This window comes from Macrobrachium nipponense, chromosome 39, assembly GCF_015104395.2.
Source record: "Macrobrachium nipponense isolate FS-2020 chromosome 39, ASM1510439v2, whole genome shotgun sequence".
Classification (NCBI taxonomy): Eukaryota; Metazoa; Arthropoda; class Malacostraca; order Decapoda; family Palaemonidae; genus Macrobrachium; species Macrobrachium nipponense.
Genome location: NC_061099.1, coordinates 59,647,349 through 59,665,786, shown reverse-complemented (window position 1 = coordinate 59,665,786; position 18,438 = coordinate 59,647,349). Strand labels below are relative to the sequence as shown.

Genomic DNA, 18,438 nt, shown 5'->3' with positions numbered 1-18,438 from the left:
TCTCTGGTATGTGTTAGTACATTTACCCTAGAAATAATAGATTAAAGGATATTTCGCGCAGCGACACGAGCTGAGCCCAGAAATGTACCTACTACTTTATATATAATAGAAATAATGAAAAACTGGTATGCATCCCAGAAGTTGTGAGAGTAATATGGGGAGACTCCCTTTCCTCACTATTTCAAATAAAATGTGGTATTAGGCAAGGTAGCATTCTGTCTGCTTTATTATATGGATTTTATATGAATAATTTAAGCAGAAAGTATTTGCAAAATGGTGGAGGATGTACCATAGGTGAGACCAGAATCAATCACGTTTTATACGATGATTACTTCATATTACCTAGTCCTTCACTAAAAACCTTTCAAAAACAAATTGACACATGTATGCTGTATTTTGAAGAGCAGCATCTTATGGTTAACACTAAAATGACCAAAGTAATGACACTTACATTAAAAAGATTCATTAACTGGAGATCTCAAGTTGTATGTGGATAAAGAGAAATTGGAAGTCATCCAGTCTTTCAAATAGTTAGGTATGCACGTCAAATATGACCGTAAGGATGATAAGCATATCATGTTATTATGCCGCGGCCAATGTGTGAGAGGCATTCTGTTGCTCTGGAGTTTTTTATATTTGTGGTAATGGTAAAGTTCACCTGTTTAAATCATTCTGCAACTTGCTACATATATGGCATTCCACTCATGCTAGAAAGTAGAAAGGATCCTCTGGACAAACTTCTTGTCCATTATAATAATTCATTGAGACTTTCATGAATGTTGACCGGTGCTGTGCCATTCTCAACATTTTAAATTAAGCATTCCTAAATTTCAAGAACTTTTAAGGAAAAATACAGTTACTTTGTTCCTTTGGCTAAGTAAGACAAACAATAGTCTTCTAAAGCAAGTTTTAATGGTACTTTTTGAGAGGCTCAACAACATGTTTACAGCAGAGTATTCTCATTTTTGGTGAGCCTTAAAAGTGAAAATTAGATATGTAGTTCATAATTAGTTTATGTGGTATAATTTATTAAGATTTTGAAGAAGTTTCTAATAAATATGGATTTGTATTTTATAAAAGTGTTACTAGGTATGCAATATTCTCTGTAAAGTTCTGTCTTAAAGATGTATATTGGTAAAATCTCTTATCAGTGTATGTATATGACTTATAACTGAAATAAAGAATTCAGTTTAATTCAATAATGCTATTTTACTAGAACGTAGGTGAAAGATGTAATTATGATGTTAGTGCTAGGACTACATAAATTCTAGTTTGTTTTCCATGAATATGTATTACAGATATTTTTTAATGTTATTACACTGATGTGATTGTAAAATATAATTGTAGGTCCCTATACCTGACTTGGCGGGACGTGAAGAAATATTTGAATACTACCTTGGAAAAGTGAAAATTGGCGATGATGTTGATCGGAAGGTATTGTCAAGAGGCACAACTGGCTTTACTGGTAAGGAGTTTTGTGAGTAATAAGCTGTAGGTAAAATGGTAAAAATAATTTGCTGGGGACAATTTCAGCTATGTAGTTGAGAAAACCCTGTACTGTTGTCTGTCCTTGTGTGTATGCATGCATAATTGTGCTCAAAACCCTGGAATGATATGAAGTTAAAAGGATAATTATCTGGGCCAGTGCATCTCTTAAAACATTTGAAAAACATACAAGAATACAGAAAATTTTTAAAAATTAAAATGGATATGTGAGCAATGATCTGAATGGTTGTCTGTTAACTGTTCTCGACTGGGGAAGGGTTTAAGGGAAATAAGAAAAATCATCTAAAGAGATTTAGCATTGTTGAACTTTGGAATTTTTACATTCAGAAAACTACTAGCATGGAATCTAGTGCTTTGAAAGTAATCTTTGTTAAGTTTTTAGTTGTAAATCCTTGTATTGCATTACACTCCCTGAACACCTGAATTAGCCCTGGTCATTGACCAGCCCAAACTATATCCCCACATATTTACCCACTAAGTGGGTAATTTTAATTGCAGGCGTTACCAACGCTGTAGGTAAAATCTAGTCAAATGAGTTAGTTACCTAAGTTACTGTTGGCAACGCTGCTGTAAATAGCTGACCAGAGGGCTTGTCCCCCTTCAATTGTTAATTCGGTTCGCGTGGTGGAGTCCGAGACATGGTTTCTGCTCCCAGCGAACTTTTGGTTATGTAGCCCGACCCTCAAAGTGTTTACTGAGGTCTTGATTGGGTTTTGATATCCTTGCCTTTCGTTCACATCGTCTCTTCCGATTTTCCCCGATTTGGATTGTATTTCGATTGTTTTTGGAACTTCTCTGTTATCGTCGGGAGATGGTCGAGCCTCACCAACAAATCCTTACTTCAATCTCTGCTTCATCAGCCTCGCCTCCAACAGTTGCGGGTTGAGATGTCAGCAAACTTCGTTCCTGTACTAGTGCAGTAAAGGATGAGTACCCTCAAATGACAGACATTCCTTTTGTTCTAGCTGTAGGGAAGTGTAATGTATGTCATACAGAGGTGTATAGAATGTAAGGATTACAGTAGGGCCTCGATAATCGTGGGGGATAGGGCCCAGAACCCCCCGTGATAAGTAAATACCCGTGTTATCCTGGTACCCCCCCTAAAAATTGCTTTAAACTACCTACTTTAATAATTAACCCACCCAAGACCACTATTTCAGTGTTTATAACTGCCTACTTCAGTTCAAGCACCAAATATGTCTTCAACTATCACCTTAAACTAAATTCAAGACAGTTTCAAAGTTATTCTTTCCTATCTTCAATTTCCCCTTCATCAGATCAGCAAACAAAAGTATATTATCTAACAATTCCTTTCTGTTTTCATGATTTGGCTGCTGCACCAAACTAAAAGTACATAGTATAATCTATATTGGTGAATGAACATATTTATGATAAAAAAAACACCAATGATTTACTTTGATAAAAAAACCCATGATTTACCCTGTAAAGATTACAGCACCCAACTATAATACTAATGTATAAACAGCAAAATACAGCAATAAAAATTTATTTTCGTCTTTTGTTTATGTTTAGAATCAGCTGATGGACGTTTATTACCGAAAGAATTATTTTGGAAAACAATTTAGTTGCTAAAAGAAACAAATTTATTAATAGAATTATTATTATTATTAACTTTGTACATAATAGTTTATAATATGATACAGTAATTCATATTTGAGAGAGAGAGAGAGAGAGAGAGAGAGAGAGAGAGAGAGAGTGAGAGAGAGAGAGAGATGAGAGAGAGAGAACAGCTTGGGATGAGAGTAATTGTTGAATAGCTTGAGAGAGCAGCTTGGACGAGAATACTGTTACTACGCTTAGAATAACATAATGAAATTCGTATTTTAAATATTTTTAATGGTGATAAGAAATGAAAACATGGATAGTGATAAGACATTCTTTTGTATTACTGTTATAAATGTGATAATCATTGAGTCAACTATAAAAGTTGTATTGAAGCACAGTTTTCGTAAATCACAGAAATAATAGATCAGTATTATAGTTTTTTTTTCTGTAAGAGAGAGAGAGAGAGAGAAAGAGAGAGAGAGAGAGAGAGAGATTTTGCTATTTGCATTCATAGTACGTATTTGAAAATTTGTAAATGAGTGTATCCTAAAAATGCATTTAGTCATGAAAAGAAAGAAGAAAACTGTAATTAGTGAATCTTGCTCGTACCAAACGAGCTAGGTTTGGTGACGTCACAGTGGTCATAGGTATTTTTTTTGTGAATGAATATACATTTATAATAAAAAAATAGTTACTGTACTGCTTAGAGTACCATACTGGAATATTAATGTAATCACATCAAAATAAAGTAATCATTGCATGCTGTAAACATGTAAAGTGTATTTTTGTCTTTTGAAAAATGCATTCCCCAAGGAATGGATTATTTCTTTGAAGAGGCTTTTTATTATGAAGATATGCCAATAATATATAAGATATGCATTTTATTATGAATATATGACAATAATTTATAAGGTAAAAATGGTTTTATTACGTTTACACTTCGTCGCCGATCACAAACAACAATACGATAATCTAGGACAATTATCATTTGTATGACTGCAGTGTTCAGAGAAGTCGATTACTTATACCAAAACAATAATGAAGTTCGAATTGAAAATTGATATTTTCCTAAATGTTATTACTACTGTAATTACACTACTACTATTAAATTTCTAAAAGGTTAAGAATGACAAAGGTGCTGTTAAGTGTAACTCAATGTTTACATTTCTGCTGGCCGCTCAACTACAAGTTGATGTCAATGATGTGGAATTATTCCATGAATAGGCTATATAGTATGAAGATATGCCAATAATATATAAGGTGAGAATGGTTTTATTACCTTTATTGTCAGTTGATATCATAATGTGAATCTGTTCATGCATTTGCTGGTTATCGGAACCGGACGAGGCTTAGCCTACAACGGACAAGCCCTCGATGCTGCGATTCATACCAGTGATATAGATTGAGAAGTGGTCCAAGGAAAAACCCGTGATTAACTGAATCCGTGATTGCTAATCCGCGACTAAGTGAGGCCCCACTGTAGTTCATTAGATCACTTAGGACTACCAAGAGTATATAGAAGATAGCGGCAAAATCGCGAGTTAAGCCAAGAAGAGCTACAGTAGGATCGGTTCAGAATTGGAGGATAGAAAATGCTTAAATTGTTTGCTATTTCATGACAAAGCTAATTGAAATAAAGATAGCAGCAGTACTGTAGGTTACACTAATCGTTCTCATTTAGCTCCTCTGCCTGTTCCAGAACCAGCCCTAACAGGTGCCGTGGGTTATGGAGAACCGCAAGCATAGATTGTAGGATCTGCCGGCCCCCCCGGCGCAGAGCAGGCATTGTTAAGCAGCAGATTCCCCCTTGAGGTGTAAGTTCTAAGGTTAATGTAAAGTTAGGCCAGGGACAGATAAGTAGCGTTAATAGGTTAAGTAGTGTTTGGAAAGAGAATAGGTTAGGTTCTCTAGGGTTCGGACTCCCTTGTAGTGTCTAGTGTGAAGGTTCGTCTTTAGAACCACCCTTGGTTTTATTTCCCGCTTCGAGTTCTTTTCAACAGAAGCTTCTAGTTCGTAGTTGTTCATTTGGATGTGGTTTCTGGTTTGGTTCAAAAGTTTTGCAAACCGCACCGTCGTCTTCGAAAGTACCTCATTCTGTCTGTGGGTAAATTTGGTTAGTCTTGCGGTAGTGGCAATCCTGGTGATCAGGTCTATTTCACTATTCGTATACGGCACGGTAATTATTATATCAGTTAATCTGTAGACAATGCATATGGCCTTTCGATAATTCAGTACAAGAGAAACTGCATAAAATTAACACAGTAGTCCAGCCTAAAGTATCCACTATACTACATGGCTGTTTAGTAATTACAATTGGCCAATCCTGGAGATGAATGCATTCTGACTTATGATGATTCACTACCGGAGTAATTGAACACAAAACAAGAATCGAATCGTATAATATTCGGTACAAGAATGTAATTGAACGAGAACGAGAATCAGATTCGATTGTACTTCAGCATTGTTGGACTGTGTAAGCTTGCCAGCTGCTTAATCCAATATTGTATGTATCCTCATATTTGTATTGTCAATACGGTAGAATATTACTATTCTGCGGCGGCCTAGACTGTCAGGTGCAGTTTTTCTATGCAGTTGTACCTTCTGAACAAGAATTTTAAGTAATTTTTATTCTGACGACTGTAATTAACCCCCAGGGGCTCGTACTAAACACGTAAAATACATTTGACGCACCAATTCCTGGTAGCTTTTGTATTCGCGGGGACAAACTATGTGGAATGCTTATATAGAAATACCCCTTTTTTAACTCATTCTTGGCCGAGGAAAATTGAGGAAGTACTATAGTTATTCCCAAAGCGCTTCTTGGCCCTGATTGGCTGGTTCGGTCTGACGTAACTAAGCTCCTCCCCCATCTGTTCCTTGCTTTTGCCTTGCAGTGGTCAAGCGGTAAGGCGGTCTTTTAACTATGACATTTTAACATAGCTGTTAATGGTATCATGTATAATATAAATCAGAAATCATAAGAATTTGTATATTTCATTACTTTCCAAGAATGTTCCTTCTGGTAATGGAATTCGGTAGTATATGACGTTTTCATCAACTTAGCAGACTAATTTCCGTCAGTAATTACATGTTGCCTCATGCCAGTTACGGTTACGAATATAATTACCAGTTGGATCATCAAAATTACATGTAAAATTTGATGTGAGATAGGTTAAGATTTAAATTTAAATTACCTTGAATATGTGTAATTGATTACAATTCAATGGAATTACAATTACAAGTTGCTGTTAACGCATAGCCCTACTTGGTTGTGGGGGGAGGGGAGGGGGGCACGTGTCCCAGACAGGCAGAGATGCCGACTAGTCAATTCCTTCTCTCCAGATGCAACCATCTCATTTGGGCTCAGCAAATGTTCTTGATCATAGTTAGCATAAATCAATATCTGGATACTTTACTCCTATTGGAACGAAGTCATAGTGTTTGTCTCACGACGTAATTTCAAGTACAAATTTGACTAATATGTCTTATTGCAACTACTCTTTTCCCCTCTGTTGAAAGGTTGCGTAATTTTCAGTGATTCCGTTCATTTTCACTCTCTCATCGGTATTACGAGCTTTACGTAATTTATCTTTGTCAGTGTGAAAACAACAGTAATGAACTCTTCCATGCTATTAGTTTTCTTTTTACCACGACTGTGTTTTTAATTCACATAAATGTTGGAGAATTTTATTCATGTTGCCGAAGCCTGTAATATTACCTTAACAGCTTCAGCTACATTTATAACATAAATACTGTAAGTGTTTACTGTGTTAGAACGTGGTTTTGAATACAATAACGGATTGTTGCTAGGATTCCATCGTATTAGCAAGCAAAGTATCTCATCCGGTTTTTCATGGCTGTACATAGTTATATACGTATATATCATTAAGATGATACTTATTAACTTAGAAGATATTGTAAAGTTGTGGAGATGAGAAGTTACAACACAATTGTAATTTGGTCTCTCTCTCTCTCTCTCTCTCTCCTCTCTCTCTCTTTCTTCTCCTCCTCCTCCTTCTCTCTCTATCTCTCTCTCTCTCTCTCTCTTCCATTTACTTTCCTCCTTTCATATTCTCTTTCTTCATCTTACTTTCCACCATCTAACACTTGATTCATAGTGCAACAGAGAGGTTTTTCCTCCTGTTACACCTTTTACTGTCAATTTCCTTTTCAGCGTTGAATGACCTCTTAGTCCCAATACTTGGCGTTTGGCCAAAATTGGGTATTGAAACCATCTCATTGCCTGACTGCACGCGGCTGCCTGAGCCAGCTGCGCGCGAGATAGAAACATTTTCAAAATGTAATAGTGTCAATTTTAATTACTAACCCCATCGTAAAATAAATTTATTGTAAGATGAATTACAGTAGTTTGAATACGGATTGTATTTCATGATCACGTCTTGAGGAATTTTTCTGAGTTTTTTAATGATGTTTGCCAAGGTTATCATGGGGAACAGAGTCTGTCTAGTTTCTTTCTTTCCCAATTCCTCCTGAAACTTACCATGTCTGTACACAGTCTTCTTTATTTGGTCATTCTTCAGAGATCGCTTCGGGGTCGTCTCTCTTTCATCCTGTTTCTTTGCCATTAACACACCAGAGCAAATGGTTTTTTCACTGTTTCATCCTGAAATTTGGGGGATTTGAAAAGATTCTCTCTCTCTCTCTCTCGTCTCTCTCTCTCTCTCTCTCTCTCTCTCTCTCTCTCTCTGCTCTCTCTTTGGGGTTGAGGGAAGTAATTTTGGCGGGGCTGTATTCTTAGCAGCTTCACCGATCCCGTAGTTCTCAGGCTGCTGGTCTTGATGCTCAAAGGCGGTTTCGGAATTTCCACACTACGTATTTTTATCCTCCTGTACTGGGGTTTGAGACGTAATTGTCCGCCGTAGTTTTGTTTCGGCGTCTACGGAAGTTGGCAATTCGTCTTCGCCATTTTGTTGACTGTGTTAGTATAGTTTGTGGTTCTTCAGCCTCTCCTTTCATAGAGTAGCTGGTAATCGTCCTTCAGTTCCCATTTTATGCTTCGGGGGTTGGAGACGTATATCCTGCTATCGCGGGTATTGCTTTGGGCTACGGAAGTTGTCAGTTTGCCTGCACTATCATTAGTAACGTGTTCATGTCCTCCTTTCAATAGGGTAGCTGGTTAATTTCCTTCTTCGGTTCCCATTGGTTCCCGCAGTTCGTAGCCTTTCAGGCACCCTTGGTGCGTACGGCACAAAGTTTTCTCTACCCGCACAACGACGGTATCAGGTGCTCCGGTGGTTACTCCGACTGTGGCTTCTTCCTTGTTTCTCCCTTCTTTCTTTTCTCAGCCTTTTCCTATGAATAGTTCCAATAATCCTTCAAGGTGTTTCAATTTGGGTTTCAGGGAGTACTTCCTCCCTTGACTTGATCAATGTACCTTCAGCTCCAGACTTCCATCCTATTTACTATTGGGTGTAAACCGGGTTAGTCGGATCACGTTTTTGCGACCTCTTCGCTTTAGGGGGCGTTTGCTCGCCCATTGTAGTCAGCCAGGTGTCATGTCATAGTCACTGGCTGGTGCGGGGTGGTTTTTCGCAGACGAGAGAGACTGGCTCAAGGTTATGTCATCATCTTGGTTAGTGTACGTTTGGCGCAACAGTGTTTTGTTTACTCGTAAGAGGTGGTCGTGCATCGCCAATGTATATTCGGCTCAGGTGTAACATTAACGTCACTGGGTAGTCGAGGGTATGCGCAGTCGAGCGCAATTAACTCCAGGTTATGTCATAGTATTTACTTCTTACACAGGGTTATGTCATAGTATTTACTTCTTACAGGAATTGCGGAACTGGGAGATGGTGGGCTCTTGTGAGGGGTTGGACAGCGGGTCGGACAAGTGTTACGTCATCGTGCTTGGGGGGGTGGGGGGTGGGGGGGAAGGGGTGCGGGAATTGCGCAGTCGAGTACGACTTGTTCAGGAATTATCATCGTCTTATGTGGATTGTTGTGAGAGTTGAGGGGTGTTTCTCAGAAAACTGGAATGGTTAGACATCCTCTTCACTTAGGTTTCGGCTGGCTCTACTATGTTCTTGTCAAGAAGAGGAGGCCTACTTCTTGTTAAATCATCTGCCTCGGCACTTTCGGACATCCATAAGAGGTTCTGTTGAGAGCGCCTTTCTTGCACTTGGCAACGGTCTTTAGAAACAAGTTGTCTCCTCGATGGTCAATTTCGTGTCGTCGTCGTCATACTGTCTGGTTCGAGCTCAAAGTTTTCTTTTTTTGTCACGTACTGAGGAACTTTTACGCGTACGAGAATCTTATTTTGGTTTCCCCTAGGTGCCCACCCTCGTTCTTTTTCCAGAGTTGGCAGTCAGTTTCTTCTTGCGACCTGGTTCTTCATCGCTTTCGAGCTTTCTATTTGGGGCTTCGTGCCAAGGGCGCAAAGTATTGCGGATGGATACCCTTCGGCTTTCGGGAGGATTTTTCGATGTCTGTGATCGTGTAGGCAGTTATTTGAGAGTCGGTGTGGATTTTCTCAACGCTCTACCCTTAGGGGTTTTTTTCAGTTTTCTTCAGAGAAAGGTTACACTCTGGGTCCTGTCGTGCAGTAACTTAGTTTTGTAGTAGCTTGTTATCGTTAGGATGTTAGAACTTCAGGCAGTCAATGATAGTCTAAATGAACTCAAGTGTTTTTGTTGATCAAGCTTAGACTGACTGTATTGTTCCTTTAGGCCCCTGAGTTAGGTAGATCCCGATGGTCATGTTGGAATAACTACAATGTCATCAGCACAAGTCATCTCGCGCCAAGGAGCAGCAGCGAGGTCCCTGCAAACTCAACTTTGCCTCCATAAACAAGAAAGGCTAGATAGCCACATGGGAGGTTCCTCTATACATGAGAGGCTAGGACAGCCACATGGGAGTTCACCGTTTCCCCTCCATACATGAGAGGCTAGATAGCCACATGGGAGTTTCATTGTTTCCCCCTTCATAACATGAGAGGTATAGAATGCCACATGGGAGGTTCTTCAGACTCAGGCGGTACCTTGGACTCGACACTGACGGTAAGGTACTTCCTCTGCAAGCATCTTCACCTACTGAGTTGGATGACAGGTGAGAATTGTTTTTACCTCCATGAATAAGAAGTATAGATTATCACATGGAAGGTACTGCAGACTAGAAGGTACCTTAGACTCAAACACTGACGTTGAGGTGCTTTCTTTGCAAACATACTCACCTACTGGGTTAGATAATTAGGTGAGGATACATACATTTATACATGGTAGGTTGATTATGAGTTTTACCTGCGTATGCTCCGTGGACAGGTCAGGCTGAATTAGATTGATCCCTCTCCATTAAATTTTGTTAATCGGCTAATTCAGGTGTTTCAGGGAGTGTATTGCCAATATTGAAGTTTTTCCATAGTAAAACTAATTTGTAATACTTACCTGAACACCTGAAAGATTCCCACCCTCCTCCCCACTTCAGTTTGATAGTGAATGATTCAATTGAGGGGAGAAGCCTCTGGTGGCTGGGTATTTGCAGCAGCATTGCCAACAGTAATTAGGTAACTCATTTTTGACTAGATTTTACCTGCAGCGTGGTAACACTGACAGTTAAATTACCCACTTAGTGGGGGAAATATGTGAGGATATAGTTCGGGCTGGTCAGTAAACCAGGGCTAATTCAGGTGTTCAGGTAAGTATTTACAATATTAGTTTTTACTATGAAAACTTCATTTCACTCATGTATGTCCAAATTTGGTATTTTAGGGTACCACAATGTAGTCTTTTATTCCAGAAGAAGAACAGTAACATATATGTGGAACTCCAGAGATTAATTACCCCCAGTTTTCTTCATTTACACATGTATGATACAACAGCAAAAGCTGCCGTTATACTTTGCCCAGAGCAATATATGTACCTACCGTATTCCTGTATGTGATTTTTTTTATCTCTGGAAATATTGAATTGAGGATAAGAAATTTAAAACAGATTAATGAATTGATGATAAGAAATTTAAACAGATTCAAGCTCATTGTTTAGGATGTGGTCTTTCTTCATTCCAAAATGAACCACAGTGAAGTAATATAGCATTTTTTTTAATTAGTCACACTTGTCTGACCCAAATTACCCAATTGCAGAATCAATTACAGTAAAACCTATTGTATGTGACTGTCCAGTTTTCAACCAACAGCAAGTATTAACTTTAATACACAGTTCTTCAAGGGAGTTTTTGTTTATAAGTTTTTAATTAACTAAGTACCATCTAACATATGCACAAAGAACGAGCCTTTTGGGTCAGCCATATGAGAGTTAAAAATATTAACTCAGTTTTGTTTGAGTGATTATTAACAATGTTTATTAAGCATAATAAAAGTATGTAAGACAATTTAGAACTCTTAACAGTTTGAGCAAAAATCCCCAGACTTTCTTGTGTCACTTAGTGCTTCACTATGTTTCATTCTTTTTCCCTGTTATCCCTATTAAGGTGATCACTTGTAAGTAATATTCCTTTGACCCTGTTAATATCTGGGATTGCAAATCTATTTTCAGTTGTGTTTGTATGTGATCACCCTTAATGTTCTGAAAATCACACTTTTTGGCCCAGCTAGTCATAGTTCCAGGTTTTGTTTGGTATTTGGTATGTGGTAAATTGGGTTTGGGTTTGTGCTTGGCATCGGTAGGGTTTAACAGTTCTGAGGTTGTTCCTAGTACTTCTGTTTTACTAACATTTTTTTTTAAATGTTTACAATTTTTGTTTTTGTTTGATGTGTAGGTTGTTTGGTTTTCTTATCTTTTTTTACTCCTCGCTTTATTGTAATTTGGTGTTTTTCTTTACATAAATACTGATGAGCATGTGTCATTCACTGTTGGTGGGAGTTTTTTCTATATGTTTTTTTTGTTGTATACCCAGATTGTCATGTCATATTTAGTAGTTTCAGTGACAGGGTTATGATATTTTTGTGATCACATATTTCAAGTTTCATAATGCATATTTCATATAATTATTCCATTTATTAATAAATTGTAAAATTAGTTTTTTTGTTTAAACAGTCCAACCACACAAGTACCTAATCAGCTGGTGTCTCTGGTAGTGGTGGGATGCTAGGTAACTTTTAATTGGAGACCTGCTGGTCTAGGTTAGGATCCTAGGTAACTTTTAATAGGAGACCTGCTGGTCTCTTTTTATTTCAGTTTAAGTTCATAGATATTTGTTGCCCCAAGGTTGAGATGTTTGCCTACAAGACTGAAAGGCAACGGAAAGTTGGTTTCTTCAAGATAAGCAGTGCTTGTTATAAAAGTTTTGGAGTTAAGACTGTGTCTTAGGCCTCCAAGTATTTGTTTGGTTCTTAAAAGTTACGGTAGTATAGGTTTAATACCTAGGTATAGACGTCTTGGTTTTGCAGAAAAACAAAACAGGTGAGGTAATGACCAGATTTTCATTGCTTTGGAAATTCATTGCAAGATAGAGCATTTTTTGTTACTTAAAGGACTCACTGGACTGTGAAGCATGAGTTTTGAGAGAGCAGTATGAAACAAGATTATCTACACCATGGGTAAAATGAAGAAAGATGGGGAAGTGTATGGGTAAATAAAAAAGTCATATTTGGTAGAGCCATTGGTATAGAGGAACAGAAACTTACAAATAGGCGTAAGAAGCTTGTACTTTGTTAAGCAGAAACTTGTGCACTGACATGGAAAATGTATGTTTTCAAAACGATATGACCTTAAAAGCTGAAGATCATGGTTGGAGTACATGGTGTCCAGCTGTTGAAAAAAAAATGTTTTTATATAATTAACTTACCAAGTAATTACACAGCTATAGTTCCAGTCGTATGCAGCTTTGATTAAAATTTTCATGGGTAGCGCTTTAATACTTTGTGTATATGAACAGCCCGCCCACTAACGGGGAATACATACTAGGGAACGACTCGGCTGATAACCTCATTCATTTTCTGCTGTTCTTGGTGTAAACACTTGAGTACTTATGGCAGTTTTTTCATTATTTTCTAGTTATATTACTGGATTTTGAATATTACTTAAACAGGGGCCACTGGAATGCATATTTTTGGTAGCCTTCAGGCTGAAAATCTTTCAGGATGAGTTTTTTCCCTGTTTTATTATTCGTTGATTCAAATTCGTGAACAAGCCAGTTACATACTCAAGCTGCCAGTAATAGTTTTGCCTTAAAAGTAATTTTGAATGTTATGCCATTCCTTCCCTTTAGACCAAAAACTGTTGCATTTATGATTTGTTTACCAGACAATAGGCTACGCACAAGCCACCGGTAAATAATTGCTTTGAAAGTAATTCTTGAATGTTACACCATTCCTTTAGGCCAAAAAGTTGGTAAATGTTGAAAAGCTGCCAGTATCTCATACTGGATAACAGATTAGTTTTTCTGGCGTATTTTATTGCATTTTCAACTAATTTGATGTTGATTTTCATCCAAAATCCATAGTTTTTAGAAGTTGTGGGTATTAGAACCTAAACTCCAAAAATAATGGATTTCTGACAAAAAATCTCCATCAGACTTGTTGAAAACTCATGGGAAAATACACCAGAAAGAGCTATTCTGTTATCCAGTGTGGGTGTAAAAACTCTGTATAAGAAAATCATGAACCACAGCTGTGTGGAACAACACTTGAACAATGTTTACATTCTGCATAGCAACACATCCTGTCAGTACTTCACTGTTTTAGTTTGTATTTTGCCACTATTTTAGTTCGTATTTTGCCCATGGTTTTGGTTACAATTTTGCTGTTAGCTATTGGGGGGGTTGGTCGGTATCGTCTCACCTTATAAGTTGTACTTTCATGAAGTAATATCATGTAACCTAGGGGTGTTTACTGGTTACAATTTTGCCATATTAGCTATGGTGGAGGAGGGGGTGCAGTGGTATTGTCTTACTTTATAAGTTGTAATTTGGTTACTGATTACAATTTTGCCATGTTCAATGTAATAGACGCCATAGCAAGGAAAATGACAGCCTCAACAAAGTAGAGTTAAGACAACCACTCTTTCAGAAAATAGCCAGTATGCTTCCACTAATGGAGGTGGACCTGTTCACCACATACGAGAATCACAAACTGCTAGGCAAGCAATAGCAAGAGATGCCTTCCTACAAGACTGGAATAAATGTAGGACAATACATGTATACCCTTTTCCTCCATTAATCCAGATTTCGAGGTGTGAGCAAACTTCTAACCTACTAAGGAACAGTTTACTTAATACATAGCCCCAAATTGGCCAAACAGGCATTGGCTCATATTACTTTAACAACAGGTAAAGAGATAAATTCCACACCTGTCCGCTGTTTTATCCCAGTCGGTAGGACGGAAAGTCATTTAAGAATCCTCCTTTCTAAGCCAAAACCTTCATGGGTGGATTTTCTTAAATATCTGTACAGTGAAAATTACTCACCCAACATTGCTAGGTACCTAGTACGTTTGAAAATTATATTTTCATTTATCTGGGAATATTAATATACATACTGAGAGCCCAGTAAAAAATTCTAAGGAAACAATTTTAAAATTTCTTATCCCATTTTAAAGACAAACACCTTTTAGTTACAAAACTCATGTTTTATGATTTTGTAATTTTGTACATGAACTTTCCTGTCAGACATATACTTAGCTTACGTCTCTGACGTCACGACAGAATTCAAAACTCGCGGCAAACGCGACAGGTAGGTCAGGTGATCTACCTTACCCGCTGCTGGGAAGCGGGTGTAAGAACCAACATACCTTTCTTGCCAGATTTTTTCTGTCGTCGGTGTTGACCACACCTGTTGTCGGTACCTCTTGACAGTTGGATTCTTTTCTCGTTTTCGCCCTGGATTGTTTCTACGGACTTTTGGTGAAGTACCCGATCTTTTGGCCTGGCATTTGCGATTTGTGGACAGTTATTTGACTTTTCTTTGGATTTTTCTTTGGATTCATGATGTCTGATGTTGATACTAAGAAAACTGCTATGTTTAGAGTTTGTTGTATGACTGAGTGTAAGGTGAGGCTACCGAAAGCTGCGGTAGACCCTCACACAGTATGTTTGAAGTGTAGAGGGAATGAATGCACCTTTAATAATCCTTGTAATGAATGTGAAAAGCTGAATGAGGATGAATGGAAGTCTTTGTCTTCCTACTTGAGGAAGCTTGAAAAGGATAAAGTTAGGAAAGCTTCTTCTAGGAGCAGTAGTAGATCTCGTGTTAGCGAGTTGGATATAGATAATCCTATTTTAGAAGTAGCTCCTTTGTCAGTTTCAGCTCCTGCTCCCTGCACCGAAGCCGAAGATGCGCCTTCGGAAGTGGCCTCCATGAAAGCCACCATTCGCAGTATGGAGATGAAAATTAAACATTTAGAAGGTAAGAGTGATTCCAATAGTGATTTGTGCAGTGAACCCAGTTCAGTGGAGGGTGCGTCTGATTCGGCTCCCTAATGCTTCCAGGCCTAGACCTCTTCCAGACTCCCAGTCCCAGTGGAGGAGGAAAGTCGAAAGCCGGCAGGAAGGTTAGGGAGCATCCCCACCGGTCAGGCGTCCCCTCGGTAGCTCCTGTTGATCGTTCCCAGGCTACCTTGGATCGCTCCAAGAGAGAAATATTGCACCAATGCTTCTCGTCTTCGCCTTCGCCTTCTCCTAAACGAGGATGGAGCTCTTCGGAAGCCTCGCGCCCTTCGAAGAGAGCCTGGAACGCTCCCTGCGCCCGTCCATCCAGCCCTGAAGTTTTTTCGGAAGAGCCTGAGGTGGAAGCGAAGAAACGTAAGAGATCTCTGGATTATCGTTCCCCGAGCAGAGATCGGGCCTCGTCACCTGTTCAAGAGTTTGTGAATTCTCCTGCAAGGGTGTTGGCTAACCTTCAGGCGCAGATTTCGGCTCTGGCTGGCTCTCTTTGCGTGTCGTCTCGTCGTAGAAGGACGTCTCGCTTCCTGTAAAGAAGTCCAGGCTCCCCTCTCCTGACTCTCGCTATTCGACGGAAGCGGCCCGCTCACCTGTGCGTTCGGATTCTCGCAGGAGACTTTCTGCTTCAGACAAGATCCCATCTGCGTCCAAGCGCCATTCGCCTGACAGACAGGATGTCTTTGTTTCTCCTTCGGACAAGGAGCAGACTGCTCGTAGAGATCTTCGCCCTACAGACGCTCTTCTCGAAACAGGATCGCTCCCCTTGATAGGCACCAAGAGCCTAGTAGGCGCTACTCGCCTCGTAGCCGCTCCTCGTCTCGCCTCCACTCTCCTGTTGACAAGCGCCCTAAATCGGACAGGCGCTCTTCGCTGGACAGGCGTCAAGAGCTTGTTAGGCGCGTTTCTCCTGGCAGGCGCTCTTCTCCTGACTTTCACTCTCCTCGAGTTAGGCGCCGAGATCCTAGCAGGCGCTTCTCCCCTTGTAGGCGCTCACCTAGTAGGCGCTCGTCGCCAGAGATCCTCTCTCCTCGGTTCAGGCGCCAAGAGCCTGGTAGCCTCTTCTCGTATGGCAGGCGCTGTTCGCCTGGTAGCCGCTCTCCTTTGGATAGGCGCCAAGAGCCTGATAGAAGTTTTTCTTCAAACAGGCGCTCTGCTCCTGACAGCCGCCTTACTCCTGTTAGGCTCCAAGAATCTGGAAAACGCACTCCTCCAGACAAGAAGGATGTTGCAAGTAGGCACGTTTCTGAAGCTTTGTCTCCAAGACGTAAACGTCTTATTTCCTCTAGAGACTCTTATAAGGAAAGTCGCGCCTCTAAGGATCATGAGGGTTCTTCAGCTCAGGAAGAACAGGATCCCTCAGAAGAAGAAGGACCAAAAGACTCCTCTGTTTCCTCCTATAAGAGGTTGACAGATTTGCTCCTGCAAGAGTTCGGAGATATCCTTTCTCCTGTGGCTCCTCCTTCTCCTCTTTCTTTATTCTCCACTTCGAAGACGTCGAAGGTTTTGTCTTGTGTAAGGATGAAACCTACTGTTTCCATGAAGAAGGCGCTTAGAGGTTTTGGGGAATGGCTCCTTTTCTAAGGAAGAGAAGGGAAGACTGTTTTTTCTTTCCCTCCGTCTAAACTGACTGGCAGATTGGATTCTGTAGCGAATCGGGCGAACCTTTAGGCCTCGCTCTCCCTTCGTCTGCGGACTCGGACTTCTCTTCATTGGTGGATTCTGCTCGTCGTTCCGCCCTCCTGTCTGCCAAGACTACGTGGGGGATGAACAAACTTGACCACCTACTGAAGGGAATGTTCCGAGTCCTGGAAGTTTTCAACTTCCTTGATTGGTCTTTAGGAGTTCTGGCTAATAAGACCCAGACCCCTGATTCACTGTCTCCTGAAGATCTTAACTGCGTCCTCACTTGCATGGACAAAGCAGTGAGAGACGGCTCGAGTGAAGTCTCCTCACTGTTTGGAGCTGGAGTTATTAAGAAGCGGTCAGTCTACTGTTCGTTTCTCACTAAGGCAGTTTCACATGCACAAAGGGCCTCTCTTATGTACGCTCAACTCTCTCCTCTTCTGTTCCCCAAGAAAATTATTCAAGATGTCTCGAGTGCCCTTTCAGCTAAGGCTACTCAGGACATGTTAGCCCAGGCGGCCAGGAAACCTCGCTCTGTCTTCCAACCCAAGGCCAAGAAAGAGACTCCTCTGAGGCAGGAGCCCTTTCGAGGAGGACCCGCTGTCAGAGGTTCTTCAACCAGAGGAACTAGACCTTTTAAGAGAGGTAAAACCTTCTCTAGGTCAGTCAGAGGGAAGAAATAGCGATCAAGGACTCCAGACATCAGTGGGTGCCAGACTACTGAAATTTGCCGACGTCTGGGCCCACAAAGGGGCAGACAATTGGTCCCTATCGATTGTCAGCAAAGGATACCTCATTCCCTTCTCGTCAAGACCACCATTGACGACAACTCCGAGGGAGTTGGTGGCCAAGTACAAGGACCCCATCATGAATCAAGCCCTTTCTCTAGCAGTAGATCTCATGCTAGAGAAGGAGGCTATAGAACTAGTGAAAGATCCCCGCTCTGCGGGTTTTTTTACAACAGACTATTCCTAGTTCCGAAGAACTCAGGAGGATGGAGACCGGTTTTGGATGTAAGCGCCCTGAACGTCTTTGTGGAAAAGAGGAAGTTCGCCATGGAGACAACTTCCTCAGTGTTAGCGGCTCTTCGTCCAGGGGACTGGATGGTGTCTCTAGACCTTCAGGACGCTTACTTTCATGTGCCGATCCATCCTTCTTCACGGAAGTATCTACGATTCATGATGGGAGGAAACATCTTCCAATTCAAGGCCTTGTGCTTCGGCCTGTCGACTGCACCCCAAGTTTTCACGGGGTTAATGAAAAAACGTGGCGCAGTGGCTACATTTGGAGGGAGTTGAGGGTGTCGCTTTATCTCGACGACTGGCTAATCAGAGCAGAGTCTCAAGAAAGATGTCTGGAGGACCTTCAAAAGACCCTTACATTGGCAAGTTCT

At 40.3% G+C, this 18,438-nt stretch overlaps 1 protein-coding gene and 1 pseudogene across 1 annotated transcript in view; both read left to right on the top strand.

The window, feature by feature from the left end:
- LOC135209927 (uncharacterized) overlaps positions 1-1,500 on the top strand; it is a 142,232-nt gene extending 140,732 nt beyond the window's left edge. Inside the window, exon 7 of the mRNA XM_064242662.1 lies at positions 1,348-1,500. Within this exon, the coding sequence (XP_064098732.1) occupies positions 1,348-1,485 (138 nt within the window). The 3' untranslated portion in view covers positions 1,486-1,500. The remainder of the gene's footprint in view (positions 1-1,347) is intronic.
- The window catches only part of LOC135210368 (ATP-dependent zinc metalloprotease YME1L-like), a 365,863-nt pseudogene that overhangs the window by 154,635 nt on the left and 192,790 nt on the right, over positions 1-18,438 (top strand).